At 44.1% G+C, this 18,743-nt stretch overlaps 1 protein-coding gene across 10 annotated transcripts in view; it reads left to right on the top strand.

The window, feature by feature from the left end:
- The window catches only part of LOC125701534 (serine/threonine-protein kinase TAO3-like), a 42,305-nt gene extending 23,562 nt beyond the window's left edge, over positions 1-18,743 (top strand). For 3 of the 10 annotated variants that reach the window (XM_048963682.1, XM_048963679.1, XM_048963678.1), the window contains exons 2-8: positions 2,275-2,374; positions 3,603-3,813; positions 8,544-8,615; positions 9,375-9,476; positions 9,945-9,990; positions 10,862-10,958; positions 13,988-14,154. In XM_048963682.1, the coding sequence (XP_048819639.1) occupies positions 3,694-3,813; positions 8,544-8,615; positions 9,375-9,476; positions 9,945-9,990; positions 10,862-10,958; positions 13,988-14,021 (471 nt within the window). In that variant the 5' untranslated portion in view covers positions 2,275-2,374; positions 3,603-3,693 and the 3' untranslated portion in view covers positions 14,022-14,154. Of the gene's footprint in view, positions 1-208; positions 342-2,274; positions 2,375-3,555; positions 3,814-8,543; positions 8,616-9,374; positions 9,477-9,944; positions 9,991-10,861; positions 10,959-11,870; positions 12,806-13,987; positions 15,015-15,065; positions 15,115-17,087; positions 17,137-17,911; positions 18,398-18,694 lie in introns of those variants that run through there. The other 7 variants (XR_007380277.1, XM_048963681.1, XM_048963680.1 and 4 more) reach the window with 7 other exon arrangements.

Below are 18,743 nucleotides of genomic sequence, written 5' to 3'. Positions count from 1 at the left end.
TTCTTAGAGGAACAGGTTGCGCAAGGAGGCTGTGGATGCCCCATCCTTGCAGGCATTCAAGGCCAGGCTGGATGTGGCTCTGGGCAGCCTGGGCTGCTGGTTGGTGACCTGCACACAGCAGGGAGTTTGAAACTCGATGATCACTGTGCTCCTTTTCAACCCAGGCCATTCTATGGTTCTGTGATCTTCACATATCTTAGTGTCATCCCTAATGCTGCATTTACTCTCCAGTTCCTCCTGCTTCTCCAGCCCAGAACAGCATTCCAGAAACAGAGCATGAGCAGTGTGTCCCCAAAGGCTGAGCATTCCACCAGCTGGTGACTGAGAGCTGCAATTTGAAGGTAGGCAGTTGGAGGCATTGCCAGGCGGCCTTGTCTGACCCCAGTGCTGCTCACACACTCTCAGAAAGTCTTGAGTCACCTGTCACATCCATAAGTCATCGCCCATATGACTAATGCTATTTTCATTTGAAGGCTTTGGAACATGCAGTCTCAAAGGCAGATTCCCATGTGCCTTTGGAAGGATGAGAAGTAGGAATCAGGCTTACAATAGAAATTGTTTCTTGATGCATTAAATAAGTAGCTCAGCAACCGAAACAACAAGCTTATATGGACGAAACCTTGAACTTGAGTAATTTCTGTTGATGGCATTCAGCTGCCTTAATGCCCTGAAGAATTAAGCCAGGCACTATTTAAACTGTCTTTCCTTTAATCTTTCCATGTCTAGAAGGGAGTTTTAATATGAAGGATTTGCAGCTTTGCCAGCTTACCACCCAGCCTGTGATTTGGATCTTTCCTGACCATACTTTGTGCCATGCTGTGGTGCTGTGCCAATCCCCAGCGCTCAGTTTGCTCTTGGCAGCACTTTGCATCCCAGGCTTTGCTGATGGCCATTACTGGAAATTGATAGTCCTGCTAAGAAGGTTTGCACATCACACAGCCTGTCCGTGCACATGTCCCAGTTAGAATGGCATTCTGACCTAGAGCTTAGCTTTAGGTGTTGGCATAATGAGGATGGGTTGGGGTTGAGCTTGGTGATCTTAGAGGTCTTTCCCAGCCTCAGTGATTCTATGCTTTAGTCAAGACATTTTAAATCCCCATTTACTTTTGAGTATTAGAGCTGCACTGGCTTTGTTTATGGTGCTATTCCTTTGACTAGAGATGGATAAATGCTTTTGTTCCTGGGTTTGTTTTCTGTTATTCTAAAGCCAAATGGATTTTTCACTTGGCTGGAGAGTGCCAGACCTGAAATACTGCATTCTTTGCCCATGTGTGCAGGTATGTGGTAAATATAGCACCTCTGGGTGAGGCCAGTCAGCTGGGGATGAATAATCATTTCATTCATCTGCCTTCTGTCATAAGTTTATCCCTGGTGGATAACAGGAATTCAAAGGAAGATATCACTGACGAGCTGAAACATTGCAGATCCTTTTTGTGAAGCTCCTCGAGTTACTTTACAGTTACTGCTCAATAGCAGTGCAGTAGTCAGCAGTCATTGAGAGCAGTAGGCAGAAGTGGTGGGTTTGGGAATGTAGTGACAAGCAGGAGGTCTCCTGTGCAGATGTTGTTTCTTAATAAGCAAGAAGATGCATTAGTTTCTTATCACTAATTCAGGTAAGTATTACTTCACATATCGTGATGAGGCTGTAGGGATCTGAGGGCAAGTGTTTGACCTGACCCAGAGGATGGTTGGTTGGGTGTTGTTGCAATTGGTTGTGTCCTCTGCCATGAGTGGTCTGCGCCTGATAGGAAGTGCTGGCTCTGGCTGGGTTGCCCTCTTTTTATTTTATTTTATTTTATTGTTTGGCCTTTCTCATTCTCTTGCTGGTGGAATCCAGTGGTGTCTGCTATATCAATGTCTGGGACTTCAAGGCGTTGTGTGTTGTCAGGTGTGGCACACTGCATTCTGTGCCAGCCTCAGCCTTATGAGTTCTGTCCTTCTTGAAGGCCACCTGAAAAATGTGAGTCTCTGAGAACAGACTTCCAAACAAGCTTGGGAACCTTTACAAAAATCAAAGAATTTAATTTCCTGCATCCTGCCCTTTGATGTACAAACATGCCAAATATTACAGAGCACAAGAATAGAGCCTCTTCACCTGAATCACCTGAAGAGGGATGGTTGTATTTATGGGTGGTAGTGTCTCCCTTTGCTGCACTTTCAAATGATCCCTTCATAGTGGATGGACTTTCCTAGATGTCGTGTTTTCATGTATTAGAACGAGGCACTGGATGTAAACACTTCATTCCAAATGCTGATGTTTGCTTTTCTTTGCAGAATATTGGCAGTGCACAGGATCTGGGGAGACAGGAGCACACAACAATGCTGCTGAAAGGAATCTGAGCCACAGAGCATGCTTTGTGCCACAGTTACCCAGGTATGCTTCAGCAGAGTGTTCTGAGCACCTCTCATGAGCCACATTGGCTGTGCTTGTTGCTCCATTACTTGTCATCCTGAGCCAAGGGGGATGGCTCAGCCTTACACCAAAATTATGCTCTGCTTTCATCCTCGCTCTGTCTGGGTGGTGTTTGCAGTTTGAAATCTTTCAGAGCCTTTAACATATACTTCAATTTAATCTGATTGCTGTATTTCAGCTAGTCTTTCTTAAATATTATACTGATTTATGATGTGAAGAAGGCAGAGCACGTCAGTGTTTATTTTCATATGCATTTTTGTTGATGCACCGAGATGTGGTATCAATAAGCCAGGTACTGAACTACATATTGAGAAGTAGGGTTTTGAGATTTGCTCCAGACTGCTGTTAGGAACTGCTGCAGTTAATCTGCTGGGCTTCAGAAGGCCAAAGCTGAGCAGAGGCATCCATCATTCCTCTGCACACCAGTGGTGAGGAACCAGTGCACATTTTTCAGGGTGTTTTTATGATAAGTGTGGCTTTTTGTAGTGTTTTGCTTTTTGCAGGTTTAATATTGAAAATCTTCATTTAAGTGCAGCCCAGTTCCATGATTCTAATTACATGCTTGTGCTAAAGAAGGTGCTGAAGGAGCGAATACTTGCCTTGCAGGATGGAGTCTGGGAGCTTTCAAAAGCAGATCTGTGATGGAAGTTCTGGAACTCACAGAGTTACAAAAACCAATAGTACTGGCTGTCTTAGAGCACTGAAAACTTAAAATAATATATATTTAACACAAAACAAAACCCCACACTCACATGATTGTGAAGTGTTTCTGTGGAATAGAAGCTAACTGTTCTTTTAGCACCAGCTGGCAAGTGGGAGTAGAGAAACAAAGCAAACAACCAGCAGAGAAAAGCAGGAGGAACAATAGTGATAGTCTGAAAAGTGACAGATTAGGAGAGCAGCATGAAGAATGAGCGACTTGTGTCACAGGATGTTGTGCGTGGCAACAGGACTTTTGTCTTCAAGTGGACTTTAGTGTAATTGTAGCACTTGCTTCCTGTATGAGATAGAGCTGCTGTACTCTTGACTGCATTTTAATCTCTCCATCTAAATTGGCCTCATAATTAAAAAGAATTTGCTGAAGGAAACGATAGTGAAGTCTGTTGCTCCTGAAAGTGCTTCCTCTTGTTTTGCTGTCATAGAAACACGTGTAAAGGAAAGAGATGCGAAGATGAACTTTTTTTACCAGGTGCTGAATGCTGCCTACAAACGACTTTGTCGATGAAGGAAGAAACTGATTGGGAACTGAAGGCGCCAACTAGTTCCTAATCCTGTTCAACATGCGCAAAGGGGTGCCAAAGGACCCAGAAATAGCTGAGCTGTTCTACAAAGATGATCCTGAGGAGATATTTGTGGGTTTACATGAAATCGGACATGGAAGCTTTGGAGCGGTGTACTTTGTAAGTATGATTCTTTACTCTTTTCTTGGAAGGTAAAACCATGCTAAGGTTTTCAAGGAACACCCTTGCAGCTCTTAGTGCTTTGTGTGTATGAGCTTGTTCATTACACAGCTTGAGAGCAAGTGTCTCCAGAGCACTCCTGAGCTCTTTGCTATTGCAGCTGTACTTACAGTGGCAGCTAACTATAGGCATAACACATCCAACCATACGGGTTGGGTATATGCGATCTGGTGCTGTCAGATGCTGAAAGCTGAATCAAGGCAGTTGGAAATAAATTGGACAAACTGGAATTTCAAGGCACACTGCTTGGTGCTCGTATGCTTGTAAATCATTGCAAATAAATGTATCTAGTGAATGAATGATTCCAAATGCTTTTGGAGTTAAAAGCTACTTCTGTTAATGAATCCATTCTGTTGCTGTTTGAGTAAAGATTCTGTGGAAGTAGCATCAAATTACTTTCAGGCTTCCTGAGTGATTTCTCTGCTATTCTGATAATTTAGGATTGAAGATATCTTTGGAATGCTATCTTGCTTTGTCATCCTCATTTTCTTTATGTTTATTGCATTCCATGCTATCTTCAATAGCAAATGCTTTCAATGGCAAAAGCAAAGGGAAAGTCTTATGAGAAGTGGGAATTCAAGAGGGAAACAGGTGCTCTTTTGACTGATAGTCAAGAGAATTTGATCTGGAAGGTGAGAAGAATAGTGCTTTTACAATTGGAGAGAAAGCAAGCCAAATCCAAGATACTGGACTTGGAAGTAATTATAATCCAGCCCTTATCAGTGAAAATTAAATAGAATTCAGCATCAAAAAATAGGTCAAACACAAATTATGGTTGCTGAGTAGCATGTCCTGACACTCCAGAAGATCAAGTGCACCACAGCTGAAAGTTGAGAATATCAGACATTAATGCAATTAATTAGATAAGTGCCTGCAGGATTGGAAGCTGTCGCACTGTTGACTGGTTGTAGTTCTGTGCAGCAGTGGCGGTGCTGGTGGAACCTCAGGGGCTTTCTGCTATGGGGATCTTCAGCAGAAGGACAGGCACTTGTAGTTGTAGGGTGAGGTGACAGATAGGTGGAAGTGTAATGTTAAGTGCACTGCATGCTCAGAGGGTGAGGTTGTGAAACGCACAAGGTATCGATCCGCTCTGCAAGAGGAGGAAGTGCTTTTCAGACGGGGGTAAGGAGATCCTACTGCTGCATTTCCCAGGTGAGGAGAAGGACACACGATGTGCTTTATGGCAGTGGTGAAGCAGTGAAGTTGCTTTCTTTGTCCTTCAGCTCCTCGTGCTTCCAGGGAAAGAGAGTGAGGAGTAGCAGAGATCTAATCTACCAAGCTGGCTTACAAGAGAAATATTGCCATGGTTAGGTTGGAGACCTCTGTGGTTCCCCAGAACTTCTCTTCCTCCACCTCCTATATATTTTATCAGCTCTGTTTGGAGAGTTGAGCTTGGTTCCTCCCTGGCTGATCATTATGTAATATTTCTGAATACTGTAGGGCCTTTATGCAGTCCAGTGCTGCTTCTCTGGCAGAGCTAAATACCGTGGACAAGTTGGGCTATGAAGCATTTGACACTGACTTTTCAAGCCTACTTGAGTTCTGTGAGTTTGTATTTGAGCAAGGTAATAAGGAGCCTTTTTTCCTACCAAGAAACTGGGAGAAGAGGAATATTCCTGCCAGGCCTAATAAAAAAAAGAAAGAAAGCAGTGATGTTCAAATGTGTTGTGTCTCAGGCTCAAATTTTGCCATTCAGAAAATGGCAAGTAGTCAAATAAAGCTGGTAAAGGACTTAGGGGCTGTAACTTTGGTAACACTGGCAAGTGATTTTGGTTCTCCAGTGTGTTATTGCCAAAGCCTGGTGAGCTAACTTGGCATTGCTTTTGTTGCTAGAAAGAAAGGCTTCTTACAGCAGCACCTCCATCCACAACTGGGGGAACAGCTAAATGGGGCAGTTATACCCTTGAGCAAGAAATGGTGGCTGACAGGAGGGATCATATGCTCACCTGAAGAGATCTGGAGTTAGTGGCAGATGGGAATATTTGGAAGTTTGCTTAGAACACCAGCATGAGCTCATCTGTGTGAGTGAAACACTTGTGCTGAGTGAGGACAGCGAGTGGTTCTTGAAACTTCTTAGCCAGAAGTTGCTTGCTTCCAGCTTTTTCTGACTCTGATGAGCAGTGTGTGCTGGAGCAGAGCAGTGTAAGTGTGTCAGCTCCCTTCAGTCATCGCTGTGCTCTCGTGGTTCACCCAGAGCCAGTTGTCTTTGAAGTCCCTGTATGCATCGTGAAATGGCTTTGATTAATGCATTCCTTGAGAGCACAGCACTCATCCTCGTGAGCACTGAAATGAGGGGTTACCACGTTTAGCTTTATTTTAAGCTTTTAACTGACACCAATTTTTTGTCCTCAAAAGTGAGTGAGCGGTGAGAGTACTGGGATTTCAGTACTCCTAAAGGATTCCTTTAAGACTTAAAAGGTTTGGTCCTTAATGTGCAGAACTGAAGGCAGTGCCAGGCAAGCAGAGCTCTTTCTAAAACTGAGTTCTCAGCCTCTGGTCTGCGTGCCTGTGTCATACAGCTGCAGACAAGTGTGATTCTTCTGCCTGAATGATATTTATTGTACACTGGGACCTGGTGGCTGTGGTATTAAAATACTAAACATATATCTAATCTGTAACACAGAATCTGTCAGTGTCCCATACCTTCCTTTGACATTTCTTCCTTAATTAATTTAATTAGAACAGCCAGATGCCAGGCATCCAATTCTGCTGAGTGTTCTCCTGAGCCTTCCCAGTGCCGCCCTGATACGAGGTGGCAATGACAAAGATGACCTGCAGTTCAGAGGCACTGCTGACACTCATCTCCTGCCTGACTTACTGTTGGCAAGGATCAGCTTAGCTTGGAGGTGTAAGTTATCCAGTGAAGATAGAAAGAAGAACTGGAGTCCTGCTGAGGCTGTGAAAACTTGTATGAGATGTCGCTACCAGTGGGATCACTTGCCCTGGAAGAGAGCTTGGGATAGCATGGATTTCCATGCAGGATCAAATGAGCACAATGCTAGCACATATAGCAGCTCTGCTTTTTTTGTTTGCTTTGGGCTGAAAGCAAATCCTACAGCCTGTTTGAGCAGAGTTGTGTATCAGCTCTCCAACATACTTGTTTGAAGATGTGTATTTTTGGATTAAAATCCATCATGTTTGGATCTGGCAGTTTTTCTTGCAAATGTAAATGCCCTGAGTTTTTTCTGGCCTGCTTTTAAAATTGATTTCACAATGGTTGTTTGGATGAGGTTTGCATTGATATGAATAGCATGGCTCTGTAATTTGACATCTGCTCAACCACCAACAGCAAAGAGCACAACTGTGTGAGGATTGCCTGCATTAGGTGACCCAATTTCATAAGTGACGTGAATTACACATTTTGTTGCTGTAAATCCATTCCTGAAATCTTTATTTTGTGGTAACAACCCAAGAACACCAAAATAATTTGCTTTATAACAACCATGGCAGTAAGAGGAGCTCTGCTCCCCAGCCTGGGTTGTCTTCAGCTGTTGGAACATCCAAAGCCACCTTGCTTGGATGGTGTAGAAGTGCATAAATCAATTGTTTGAAGAGCAGAGGTTTGGAAAAAGCCAAATATTGGATGAAACTGGACAAAAGTGACTTTGGACTCATTGATCTTTTCTGCCTGGTTTTTGGAACCAAAACGAGATGCTCTTTTTTTTTGCTCTAGACCAGAGGGTCTAAGTCATGTAGGCTTTGTCCAAAGGTGATGCAGTTAAAATCGTTGCACGGCCTTTGCCTTAACACTGGAAATAATTAGTCCAAGAGGAGTGAACTGGAGAAGCTGCTAAGCAGAGGAGCAAATTAAGTAAAGCACGGGAGTTTTGCTTTTGCTTTTTTGGCAACGAGTTTGAGGGGAAAGGAGGAATGTTCAGTGAAGGAGTGATCTGTCATTCTGCAGCCCTTACACATATGGGTGGTTAGCTACTGCTTTTAAGGAGCTTGGGGCATAAGCCTGCTGCAGTGCTTGAAAATTAGATTTCTGGTATTGCAGGTATGGCAAAACATCCAAAATAATGGATGTCACTTAATTCAGCCTTTACTGCCTCAGGGATGTGTCCCAAATGACGCGGTGGCTCTTCTTTCAGCAGTATGCATTTACCAAGTTGTTGGGGTTTTTCCCCATTTTATCCTGCACACCAAATCCAGAGAAGTGGAAACAGTTTGCAGTGAAAGGAGGGTTGCTTTCTTTTAATTGAGCTAAATTCCAGTTTGAAGCAAACTGGAAGCTGAAATACCTGTTTGACAACATCACTGTTTGCATGGTTGGCTTTGGGTGACGTTTTGTTGTGCCTTTTCATTTGTTTCTTTAGGAAATCTTTTAACCTAAAGCTGTTTTTACAGCAGTTTCAATCAGACTGTGTTGTGCACGCTCACAGTATGTGTGATACTGGACCTTGTTTTGTGTGTTACTAAAGAGGTAGCAAGTGTAGTAAGGGCTGAGGGAGGGACAGTGATTACAGAAAGATAAATAACGCCAGAAAAGAGCGATAAAACAGCTGTCTCATAAATCTTGTCGTGATGCAGGTGTCTCTGAAATGGAGGAGCTTGCCAGGATGTGATACAGGGGAAGAAGGTCTGTGTTTAATAAAGGCACAGCTCACTCCACGAGGAGGAAAAAAAATGATATATTTTTTTCCCCACTTAATTTCTTTTTCCTCCTGCAGGCTACAAATTCCCACACTAATGAGGTGGTGGCAGTCAAGAAGATGTCCTACAGCGGCAAGCAAACCAATGAGGTGAGGTGGTGCAGCCAGTTCTGATACAGCTGTGCTGTAAAGCTGGTCAGTGAATTCAGCAGAGCAGCCTTGTGATGCTGTAGCTGTTGTTCACTTCCATAGGAAGCACAGAAGTTTGTAGAGGGAAAATGAATGTATGCAAATCTTGACAAATAGTTCAGTTTAAGAAAGCAAACAGGAATTAGAATGCTTGTAGGGTGGTTATTTCTGTAATAAGTGCATTAATCACACCTGGGCTGCAGGAGCCATAACCTGAACTCATTGAGGTATCAAGTGAAGTGTAGAGCTGAGCTGAAACACTGCTCTGGATTTATAATATAAAATTTCATAGGCATAGTATTTGGAATATCAGCCTTCCTTCAATTATTGCTTGTTAATTGCTACTCTTATTTGCTGTTATTAGCAAACAGCCAACTGCTCCTGCCTGCAGCACGGGCTGTAGCTGCTTGCTTTGGGGCATGTGAGCAGCTCATGGTGCTGAACAGTTGCAATGCTTTGAGTAAAATGTACTGCAAATAAATGAGGGGAAAAAAAACTTTTTTTGTTCTCCAGCTTAACCTGTCCTAGGGCTGTCAAACTGCAGCAGGGATGCAAAGCTTCAATACAGTTATGCTTTTGCAACTACAACTCTGGTCATCTTGCACCATAAAATTGCCTCCTGGCTGCTTTTCAGCCTGTTCTGCTGTGCGTAGTACATGAGAGCATGTAGGGGATTAAGTGGGGAAATGTACCCATATCTTTTTGTTTTGTTTTTATTAGAAATGGCAGGATATCATCAAAGAAGTCAAGTTTCTGCAACAACTGAAGCACCCAAACACCATAGAATATAAGGGCTGTTACCTGAAGGAGCATACAGCATGGGTGAGTGGCGTGGCATTTAGGGGCTTGGTGTGCAGAAGAATGCGTGGCAACCAAGCACCCAATACATGCAGTGTCTTTGCATGCAGCAGTATTCATCCATTGCTGCCCGTTGTCTCTTTCATCTCAAGAAGCTTCCAGATATTTTGAAAGTAATGGGTATTCAGGATGCTAGAAAAGATCCCTGTTTCTCTGTAGCAGATCTCGGCAGGTTAAAAAATTAGTATGGAACATCCTGTATGGTGTCTCCTTATGAACCTCCCAATGTCTAAACCTTCTTTGCAACAATGTAGGATGTCTGTCATTGCTGGATTTTGCTTGGAGCATTTTGTTTTGTTCAATGCTTACTGCAATTTCCTAAAACTTCACTTTTCACTTGCTTCTGCAATTCTGCAGCCATCCAAATAGCAGCATTTTGTGGAGGAGTGTCCAGCCTATTATTTAAACGTGTGCTTTTTTTTTTTCTTGCAGTTGGTTATGGAGTACTGTTTAGGATCAGCTTCTGATTTGCTAGAAGGTGAGTTGTATGAAGTCTTCAGGTTTGCTTCTTCTGATGCCCCCTCTGAGCACAGTGGGAGGCTGTTTGCACAGAACGGTGTTTTACAGATGGTGGAGGCAGTCTGTCTGTACTGCTCCATTCTATAACCAGAATGCTTGTGTTTGTCATACTATGGGTGAGCTGAGATTCTGCCAGAAGGCCAGTGCCACGTATAATTGGCATGCACGTTCACAAGTTGTAAAATGAAGATATAAAGGTTTACAGCTGGATTGCTGTAATTTGCACTTTCTCGATGACTGTTACCTGAATGCCCATAACAAAAGCCCCGCCTTTCGGTCTGTAGGAATGACTACAGGTGACTATCAAAATCAAAAGATGGGTATGACATCAAAGCTGAGGCCACAGCACCTGCAGAGGGATGGGAGTCTAAGCTGCAGCTTGTTAAAACTTACTCTTTGCAAGCCTTCTATTTTGTATCTAAGATACAGTCAGTCAAGGGCATACGCTGGTCTGATTTAGGGATCTGTGGAAGATGCTTTGTGGCATCTCTGTAGTATTTGTCATTCTGTGTTTTTGCTAAGAAGGATGGGGTTGGAAGGGGAAGTTTTTTTTGCTAAGGTCTGAAGCTGTGTTTCAAATACAATGGCAAGCTGTAGTCAGACACATCACCTGGTGCTGGCAGCAACCGTTCCCCTTAGCAGGACTGTGGTTTCACAAATGAAATACACACAAAGGATGTGTGCAGACTCAAAGCTGCTATAGAAGATAAGTGTGATGAAGGTGGTGCCAACCTCATAGCTTGCAAAATGGGAGGAGTTCTCTTTAGAAACATTCTCAGGAAAAGATCACACTGTACATTCTTACGTTTTCTCCTGCAATTTTTCCACAGTTCACAAGAAACCACTTCAGGAAGTGGAGATTGCTGCCATCACCCACGGTGCCTTGCAGGGGCTGGCCTACCTGCACTCTCACTGTAAGATACACAGGTAAGGCTGCTGCTTGATGTCCTTCGAGTTACACTGGCTGAGTCTGAAAATCACTTTGCTCTGTCTAAGCAGCTTTGTTAAGGTTCCCCTGCTAGAATTTCCTCCAGTGGGCATGTCAATGCACCCAATACCAGGGTAGATTTATAAATAAAAGCTATTGAATGTAAGGAATATGTTCCTTCTGAAATAATTCCATGTGGTTATAGGCCAGTGCTAATTCTCTTTCATGTTAGCAATTTTCTATGCAGACCTTGATAACAAAGAGTACAACTCCGTGTTGGCAATAAGAGTGGACAGGAAAAAACACAGGGTGAATGCATCAACTATAGTGGTGTGGTAGAGCTAGACTACTTTTAAGACTTGACATCTTAAGAATTTTTTACATGTGAGTAAGTAAAAATTTATGCTTCAAGAAATCAGCTGCTGAAAGCATAAGACAAGGCTAAAACTGCCTTAGGAGAAATAAGAGCACACACAGGAGGATTCAGAACTGATCACGTCTGTGGTCAACCTATCACAGACTCCTAGATATATCTTTCCAGGAGTTTTGAGTTTTCTACAACAATCTGTCAATGCTGCTGCAGGATCCCATTTAGTATTTTTGTGTTACTGTGAGTACTGCTGCTGCTCGGTATCAAGGAGTTGCTGTGGAAGTGATGAGAGCTAGAATTTCAGAATTCTAGAATTCTAGAATAGGTTGTGTTGGAAGAGTCCATAATGTTGTAGAACCAGAAAATTCTAAATGGATTGGGTTGGAAGGGTCCTGAAAAGTCATGGAACCAGAGAATTCGAAAAGGGTTGGGTTGGAAGGGTCCTTCAAGGTCATGGAAACGGAGAATTCTAAATGGGTTGGGTTGGAAGGGTCCTGAAAGGTCATGGAACCAGAGAATTCTAAATAGGTTGGGTTGGAAGGGACATTAAAGGTCGTGGAACCAGAGAATTCTAAATGGGTTGGGTTGGAAGAGTCATTAAAGGTCATGGAACCAGAGAATTCTAGAATGGGTTGGGTTGGAAGGGTCCTTAAAGGTCGTAGAACCAGAGAAGTCTAAGTGGGTTGGATTAGAAGGGTCCTTAAAGGTGATGGAACCAGAGAATTCTAAATGGGTTGGTTTGGAAGGGTCTTTTAAGGTTGTAGAACCAGAGAATTCTAAATGGTTTTGGTTGGAAGGGTCCTTCAAGGTCATGGAACCAGAGAATTCTAAATGGGTTGGGTTGGAAGGGTCCTTAATGGTCATGGAACCAGAGAATTCTAAATGGGTTGGGTTGGAAGGGTCCTTCAAGGTGATGGAACCAGAGAATTCTAAATGGTTTGGGTTGGAAGTGTCCTTCAAGGTCATGAAACCAGAGAATTCTAAATGGGTTGGGTTGGAAGGGTCCCTAAAGGTCGTAGAACTAGAGAATTCTAAATGGTTTGGGTTGGTGTCTCGCTTCAGTTTATAGGAGGGAGAGGATGTTCTTTTTTTATCTATATACCCAGCGTGAGATTAAGAAGCAACGATTCAAATGTTGGTCCGACCAGTTTATTACAAATCTTAATCAGGGAAATGGGGAAGAGGAGGGCGGACACTATTATGAATTAGGGTACTGGGGAATGGAAGGAGGGCGATAGATAAGATAGGAAAGAAGTGGCAAGGCATCTTTATAGGAAGCAAGAGGGACATAGTCACCAGCATGGATCCAGCGAGGTTCGTAGTTCAGTCTTTGATCTTCAGTAGTGGTGGGTCGTCTGGCATTGTTGTTCTATTGACGACGAAGGACGACGACAACGACCATGGTGATGATGGCCCTTTTTCAATGCTTCAAAGTGGTTGAGTCAGCTATCTTTGGAGTGACAGCTCAAATCCAAAGTGGTCGAGTCAGCTCTCCTTTGAGTGACAGCTCAAAGCCAAGGCGGTTGAGTCAGTTCTCCTTGCGGTGGCAGCTTCTGGCTCTGGGATCTCAGCAGGAACCTCCTTCGTTCTTATCTTTCTGGCCTTGCCAGCAGATAAGAGGAAGCAGGGAGGCTCCAACTTGCATCTTGCCTTCGCAAGATACAATGGTATCATCCTCCAGCCTGCCATACAAAGCTGGAGCGGTTTGGCCACAGGCCAGATGTTCCGCCAGTGAACACTGCTGAGCACTGTCTTCCGCTCTTCTCCAGAGCAAGCAGCTCTGGGGGGGGAAGGGGCTTTCAAATGATCCCAAAGCGATTGTCACACAGTTAGCACTCATCACTTGCCTCCTTGACAAGTCACTCAGAGTCTTATCACAAGAAATACCTCAGGAAGCAAGCTTTGAGCCAAAAAAGACTAAGAAGGATTCTCACAGTTGGAAGGGTGCTTAAAGGTGATGGAACCAGAGAATTCTAAACAGGTTGGGTTGGAAGGGTCCTTCAAGGTCATGGAACCAGAGAATTCTAAATGGGTTGGGTTGGAAGGGTCCTGAAAGGTCATGGAACCAGAGAATTCTAAATAGGTTGGGTTGGAAGGGTCCTTAAAGATGGTAGAACCAGAGAATTCTAAATGGGTTGTGTTGGAAGGGTCCTTAAAGGTCGTAGAACCAGAGAATTCTAAATGGGTTGGATTGGAAAGGTCCTTCAAGGTCGTGGAACCAGAGAATTCTAAATGGGTTGGGTTGGAAGGGTCCTTAAAGGTCGTAGAACCAGAGAATTCTAAATGGGTTGGGTTGGAAGGGTCCTTAAAGGTCGTAGAACCAGAGAATTCTAAATGGGTTGGGTTGGAAGGGTCCTTGAAGGTCATGGAACAAGAGAATTCTAAATGGATTTGGTTGGAAGTGTCCTTAAAGGTCATGGAACCAGAGAATTCCAAATGGGTTGGATTGGAAAGGTCCTTCAAGGTCGTAGAACCAGAGAATTCTAAATGGGTTGGGTTGGAAGGGTCCTTAAAGGTCGTAGAACCAGAGAATTCTAAATGGGTTGGGTTGGAAGGGTCCTTGAAGGTCATGGAACCAGAGAATTCTAGAATGGGTTGGAATGGAAGGGTCCTTCAAGGTCGTGGAACCAGAGAATTCTAAATGGGTTGGGTTGGAAGGGACATTAAAGGTCATGGAACCAGGGAATTCTAGAATGGATTCGGTTGGAAGGGTCCTTCAAGGTCATGGAACCAGAGAATTCTAAATGGGTTGGATTGGAAAGGTCCTTCAAGGTCGTAGAACCAGAGAATTCTAAATGGGTTGGGTTGGAAGGGTGCTTAAAGGTCTTGAAACCAGAGAATTCTAAATGGGTTGGGTTGGAAGGGTCCTTCAAGGTCATGGAACCAGAGAATTCTAGAATGGGTTGGAATGGAAGGGTCCTTCAAGGTCGTGGAACCAGAGAATTCTAGAATGGGTTGGGTTGGAAGTGTCCTTCAAGGTCTTGAAACCAGAGAATTCTAAATGGGTTGGGTTGGAAGGGTCCTTAAAGGTCATGGAACTAGAGAATTCTAAATGGGTTGTGTTGGAAGGGTCCTTCAAGGTCGTAGAACCAGAGAATTCTAAATGGGTTGGGTTGGAAGGGACATTAATGGTCATGCAACCAGAGAATTCTAGAATGGGTTGGATTGGAAGGGTCCCTCAAGGTCGTGGAACCAGAGAATTCTAGAATGGATTCGGTTGGAAGGGTCCTTCAAGGTCATGGAACCAGTGAATTCTAAATGGATTTGGTTGGAAGTGTCCTTAAAGGTCATGGAACCAGAGAATTCTAAATGGGTTGGATTGGAAAGGTCCTTCAAGGTCGTAGAACCAGAGAATTCTAAATGGGTTGGGTTGGAAGGGTGCTTAAAGGTCTTGAAACCAGAGAATTCTAAATGGGTTGGGTTGGAAGGGTCCTTAAAGGTCATGGAACCAGAGAATTCTAGAATGGGTTGGAATGGAAGGGTCCTTCAAGGTCCTGGAACCAGAGAATTCTAGAATGGGTTGGGTTGGAAGTGTCCTTCAAGGTCTTGAAACCAGAGAATTCTAAATGGGTTGGGTTGGAAGGGTCCTTAAAGGCCGTAGAACTAGAGAATTCTAAATGGATTGGGTTGGAAGTGTCCTTCAAGGTCGTAGAACCAGAGAATTCTAAATGGGTTGTGTTGGAAGGGTCCTGAAAGGTCATGGAACCAGAGAATTCTAAATAGGTTGGGTTGGAAGGGACATTAAAGGTCATGGAACCAGAGAATTCTAGAATGGGTTGGATTGGAAGGGTCCCTCAAGGTCGTGGATCCAGAGAATTCTAAATGGATTGGGTTGGAAGGGTCCTTAAAGGTCGTAGAACCAGAGAATTCTAAATGGATTGGGTTGGTGTCTCGCTTCAGTTTATAGGAGGGAGAGGATGTTCTTTTTTTATCTATATACCCAGCGTGAGATTAAGAAGCAACGATTCAAATGTTGGTCCGACCAGTTTATTACAAATCTTAATCAGGGAAATGGGGAAGAGGAGGGCGGACACTATTATGAATGAGGGTACTGGGGAAAGGAAGGAGGGCGATAGATAAGATAGGAAAGAAGTGGCAAGGCGTCTTTATAGGAAGCAAGAGGGACATAGTCACCAGCATGGATCCAGCGAGGTTCGTAGTTCAGTCTTTGATCTTCATTAGTGGTGGGTCGTCTGGCATTGTTGTTCTATTGACGACGAAGGACGACGACAACGACCATGGTGATGATGGCCCTTTATCAATGCTTCAAAGTGGTTGAGTCAGCTCTCCTTTGAGTGACAGCTCAAAGCCAAGGCGGTTGAGTCAGTTCTCCTTGCGGTGGCAGCTTCTGGCTCTGGGATCTCAGCAGGAACCTGCTTTGTTCTTATCTTTCTGGCCTTGCCAGCAGATAAGAGGAAGCAGGGAGGCACCAACTTGCATCTTGCCTTCGCAAGATCCAATGGTATCATCCTCCAGCCTGCCATACCAAGCTGGAGCGGTTTGGCCACAGGCCAGATGTTCCGCCAGTGAACACTGCTGAGCACTGTCTTCCGCTCTTCTCCAGAGCAAGCAGCTCTGGGGGGGAAGGGGCTTTCAAATGTTCCCAAAGCGATTGTCACACAGTTAGCACTCATCACTTGCCTCCTTGACAAGTCACTCAGAGTCTTATCACAAGAAATACCTCAGGAAGCAAGCTTTGAGCCAAAAAAGACTAAGAAGCATTCTCACAGTTGGAAGGGTATTTAAAGGTGATGGAACCAATGAATTCTAAACGGGTTGGGTTGGAAGGGTCCTTCAAGGTCATGGAACCAGAGAATTCTAAATGGGTTGGGTTGGAAGGGTCCTGAAAGGTCATGGAACCAGAGAATTCTAAATGGGTTAGGTTGGAAGGGTCCTTAAAGATGGTAGAACCAGAGAATTCTAAATGGGTTGGGTTGGAAGGGTCCTTAAAGGTCGTAGAACCAGAGAATTCTAAATGGGTTGGGTTGGAAGGGTCCTTAAAGGTCGTAGAACCAGAGAATTCTAAATGGGTTGGATTGGAAAGGTCCTTCAAGGTCGTGGAACCAGAGAATTCTAAATGGGTTGGCTTGGAAGGGTTCTTGAAGGTCATGGAACCAGAGAATTCTAAATGGGTTGGGTTGGAAGGGACATTAAAGGTCATGGAACCAGAGAATTCTAAATGGGTTGGGTTGGAAGGGTCCTTAAAGGTCGTAGAACCAGAGAATTCTAAATGGGTTGGGTTGGAAGGGTCCTTCAAGGTCGTAGAACCAGAGAATTCTAAATGGATTTGGTTGGAAGTGTCCTTAAAGGTCATGGAACCAGAGTATTCTAAATGGATTGGATTGGAAAGGTCCTTCAAGGTCGTAGAACCAGAGAATTCTAAATGGGTTGGGTTGGAAGGGTCCTTCAAGGTCGTAGAACCAGAGAATTCTAAATGGGTTGGGTTGGAAGGGACTTTAAAGGTCATGGAACCAGAGAATTCTAGAATGGGTTGGGTTGGAAGGGACTTTAAAGTTCATGGAACCAGAGAATTCTAAATGTGTTGTGTTGGAAGGGTCCTTAAAATTCGTAGAACCAGAGAATTCTAAATGGGTTGGATTGGAAAGGTCGTTCAAGGTCGTGGAACCAGAGAATTCTAAATGGGTTGGGTTGGAAGGGACATTAAAGGTCATGGAACCAGAGAATTCTAAATGGGTTGGGTTGGAAGGGTCCTTGAAGGTCATGGAACCAGAGAATTCTAAATGGGTTGGGTTGGAAGGGACATTAAAGGTCATGGAACCAGAGAATTCTAAATGGGTTGGGTTGGAAGGGTCCTTAAAGGTCGTAGAACCAGAGAATTCTAAATGGGTTGGGTTGGAAGGGTCCTTGAAGGTCATGGAACCAGAGAATTCTAAATGGATTTGGTTGGAAGTGTCCTTAAAGGTCATGGAACCAGAGAATTCTAAATGGATTGGATTGGAAAGGTCCTTCAAGGACGTAGAACCAGAGAATTCTAAATGGGTTGGGTTGGAAGGGTCCTTAAAGGTCGTAGAACCAGAGAATTCTAAATGGGTTGTGTTGGAAGGGTCCTTAAAGGTCGTAGAACTAGAGAATTCAAAATGGATTGGCTTGGTGTCTCACTTCAGTTTATAGGAAGGAGAGGATGTTCTTTTTTTATCTATATACCCAGCGTGAGATTAAGAAGCAACGATTCAAATGTTGGTCCAACCAGTTTATTACAAATCTTAATCAGGGAAATGGGGAAGAGGAGGGCGGACACTTTTATGAATTAGGGTTCTGGGGAAAGGAAGGAGGGCGATAGAAAAGATAGGAAAGAAGTGGCAAGGCGTCTTTATAGGAAGCAAGAGGGACATAGTCACCAGCATGGATCCAGCGAGGTTCGTAGTTCAGTCTTTGATCTTCAGTAGTGGTGGGTCGTCTGGCATTGTTGTTCTATTGACGACGAAGGACGACGACAAAGACCATGGTGATGATGGCCCTTTTTCAATGCTTCAAAGTGGTTGAGTCAGCTCTCCTTTGAGTGACAGCTCAAATCCAAAGTGGTCGAGTCAGCTCTCCTTTGAGTGACAGCTCAAAGCCAAGGCGGTTGAGTCAGTTCTCCTTGCGGTGGCAGCTTCTGGCTCTGGGATCTCAGCAGGAACCTCCTTCGTTCTTATCTTTCTGGCCTTGCCAGCAGATAAGAGGAAGCAGGGAGGCACCAACTTGCATCTTGCCTTCGCAAGATACAATGGTATCATCCTCCAGCCTGCCATACCAAGCTGGAGCGGTTTGGCCACAGGCCAGATGTTCCGCCAGTGAACACTGCTGAGCACTGTCTTCCGCTCTTCTCCAGAGCAAGCAGCTCTGGGGGGGTGAAGGGGTTTCAAATGTTCCCAAAGCGATTGTCACACAGTTAGCACTCATCACTTGCCTCCTTGACAAGTCACTCAGAGTCTTATCACAAGAAATACCTCAGGAAGCAAGCTTTGAGCCAAAAAAGACTAAGAAGGATTCTCACAGTTGGAAGGGTACTTAAAGGTGATGGAACCAGAGAATTCTAAACGGGTTGGGTTGGAAGGGTCCTTGAAGGTCATGGAACCAGAGAATTCTAAATGGATTTGGTTGGAAGTGTCCTTAAAGGTCATGGAACCAGAGTATTCTAAATGGGTTGGAATGGAAAGGTCCTTCAAGGTCGTAGAACCAGAGAATTCTAAATGGGTTGGGTTGGAAGGGTCCTTAAAGGTCGTAGAACCAGAGAATTCTAAATGGGTTGGGTTGGAAGGGACATTAAAGGTCATGGAACCAGAGAATTCTAGAATGGGTTGGAATGGTAGGGTCCTTAAAGGTCATGGAACCAGAGAATTCTAGAATGGATTCGGTTGGAAGGGACATTAAAGTTCATGGAACCAGAGAATTCTAGAATGGGTTGGGTTGG

Source organism: Lagopus muta, chromosome 17 (assembly GCF_023343835.1).
Source record: "Lagopus muta isolate bLagMut1 chromosome 17, bLagMut1 primary, whole genome shotgun sequence".
In the NCBI taxonomy this organism is placed as follows: Eukaryota; Metazoa; Chordata; class Aves; order Galliformes; family Phasianidae; genus Lagopus; species Lagopus muta.
Note: the sequence above shows the minus strand (reverse complement) of the source record. Positions and strands in the feature narration are given on the sequence as shown.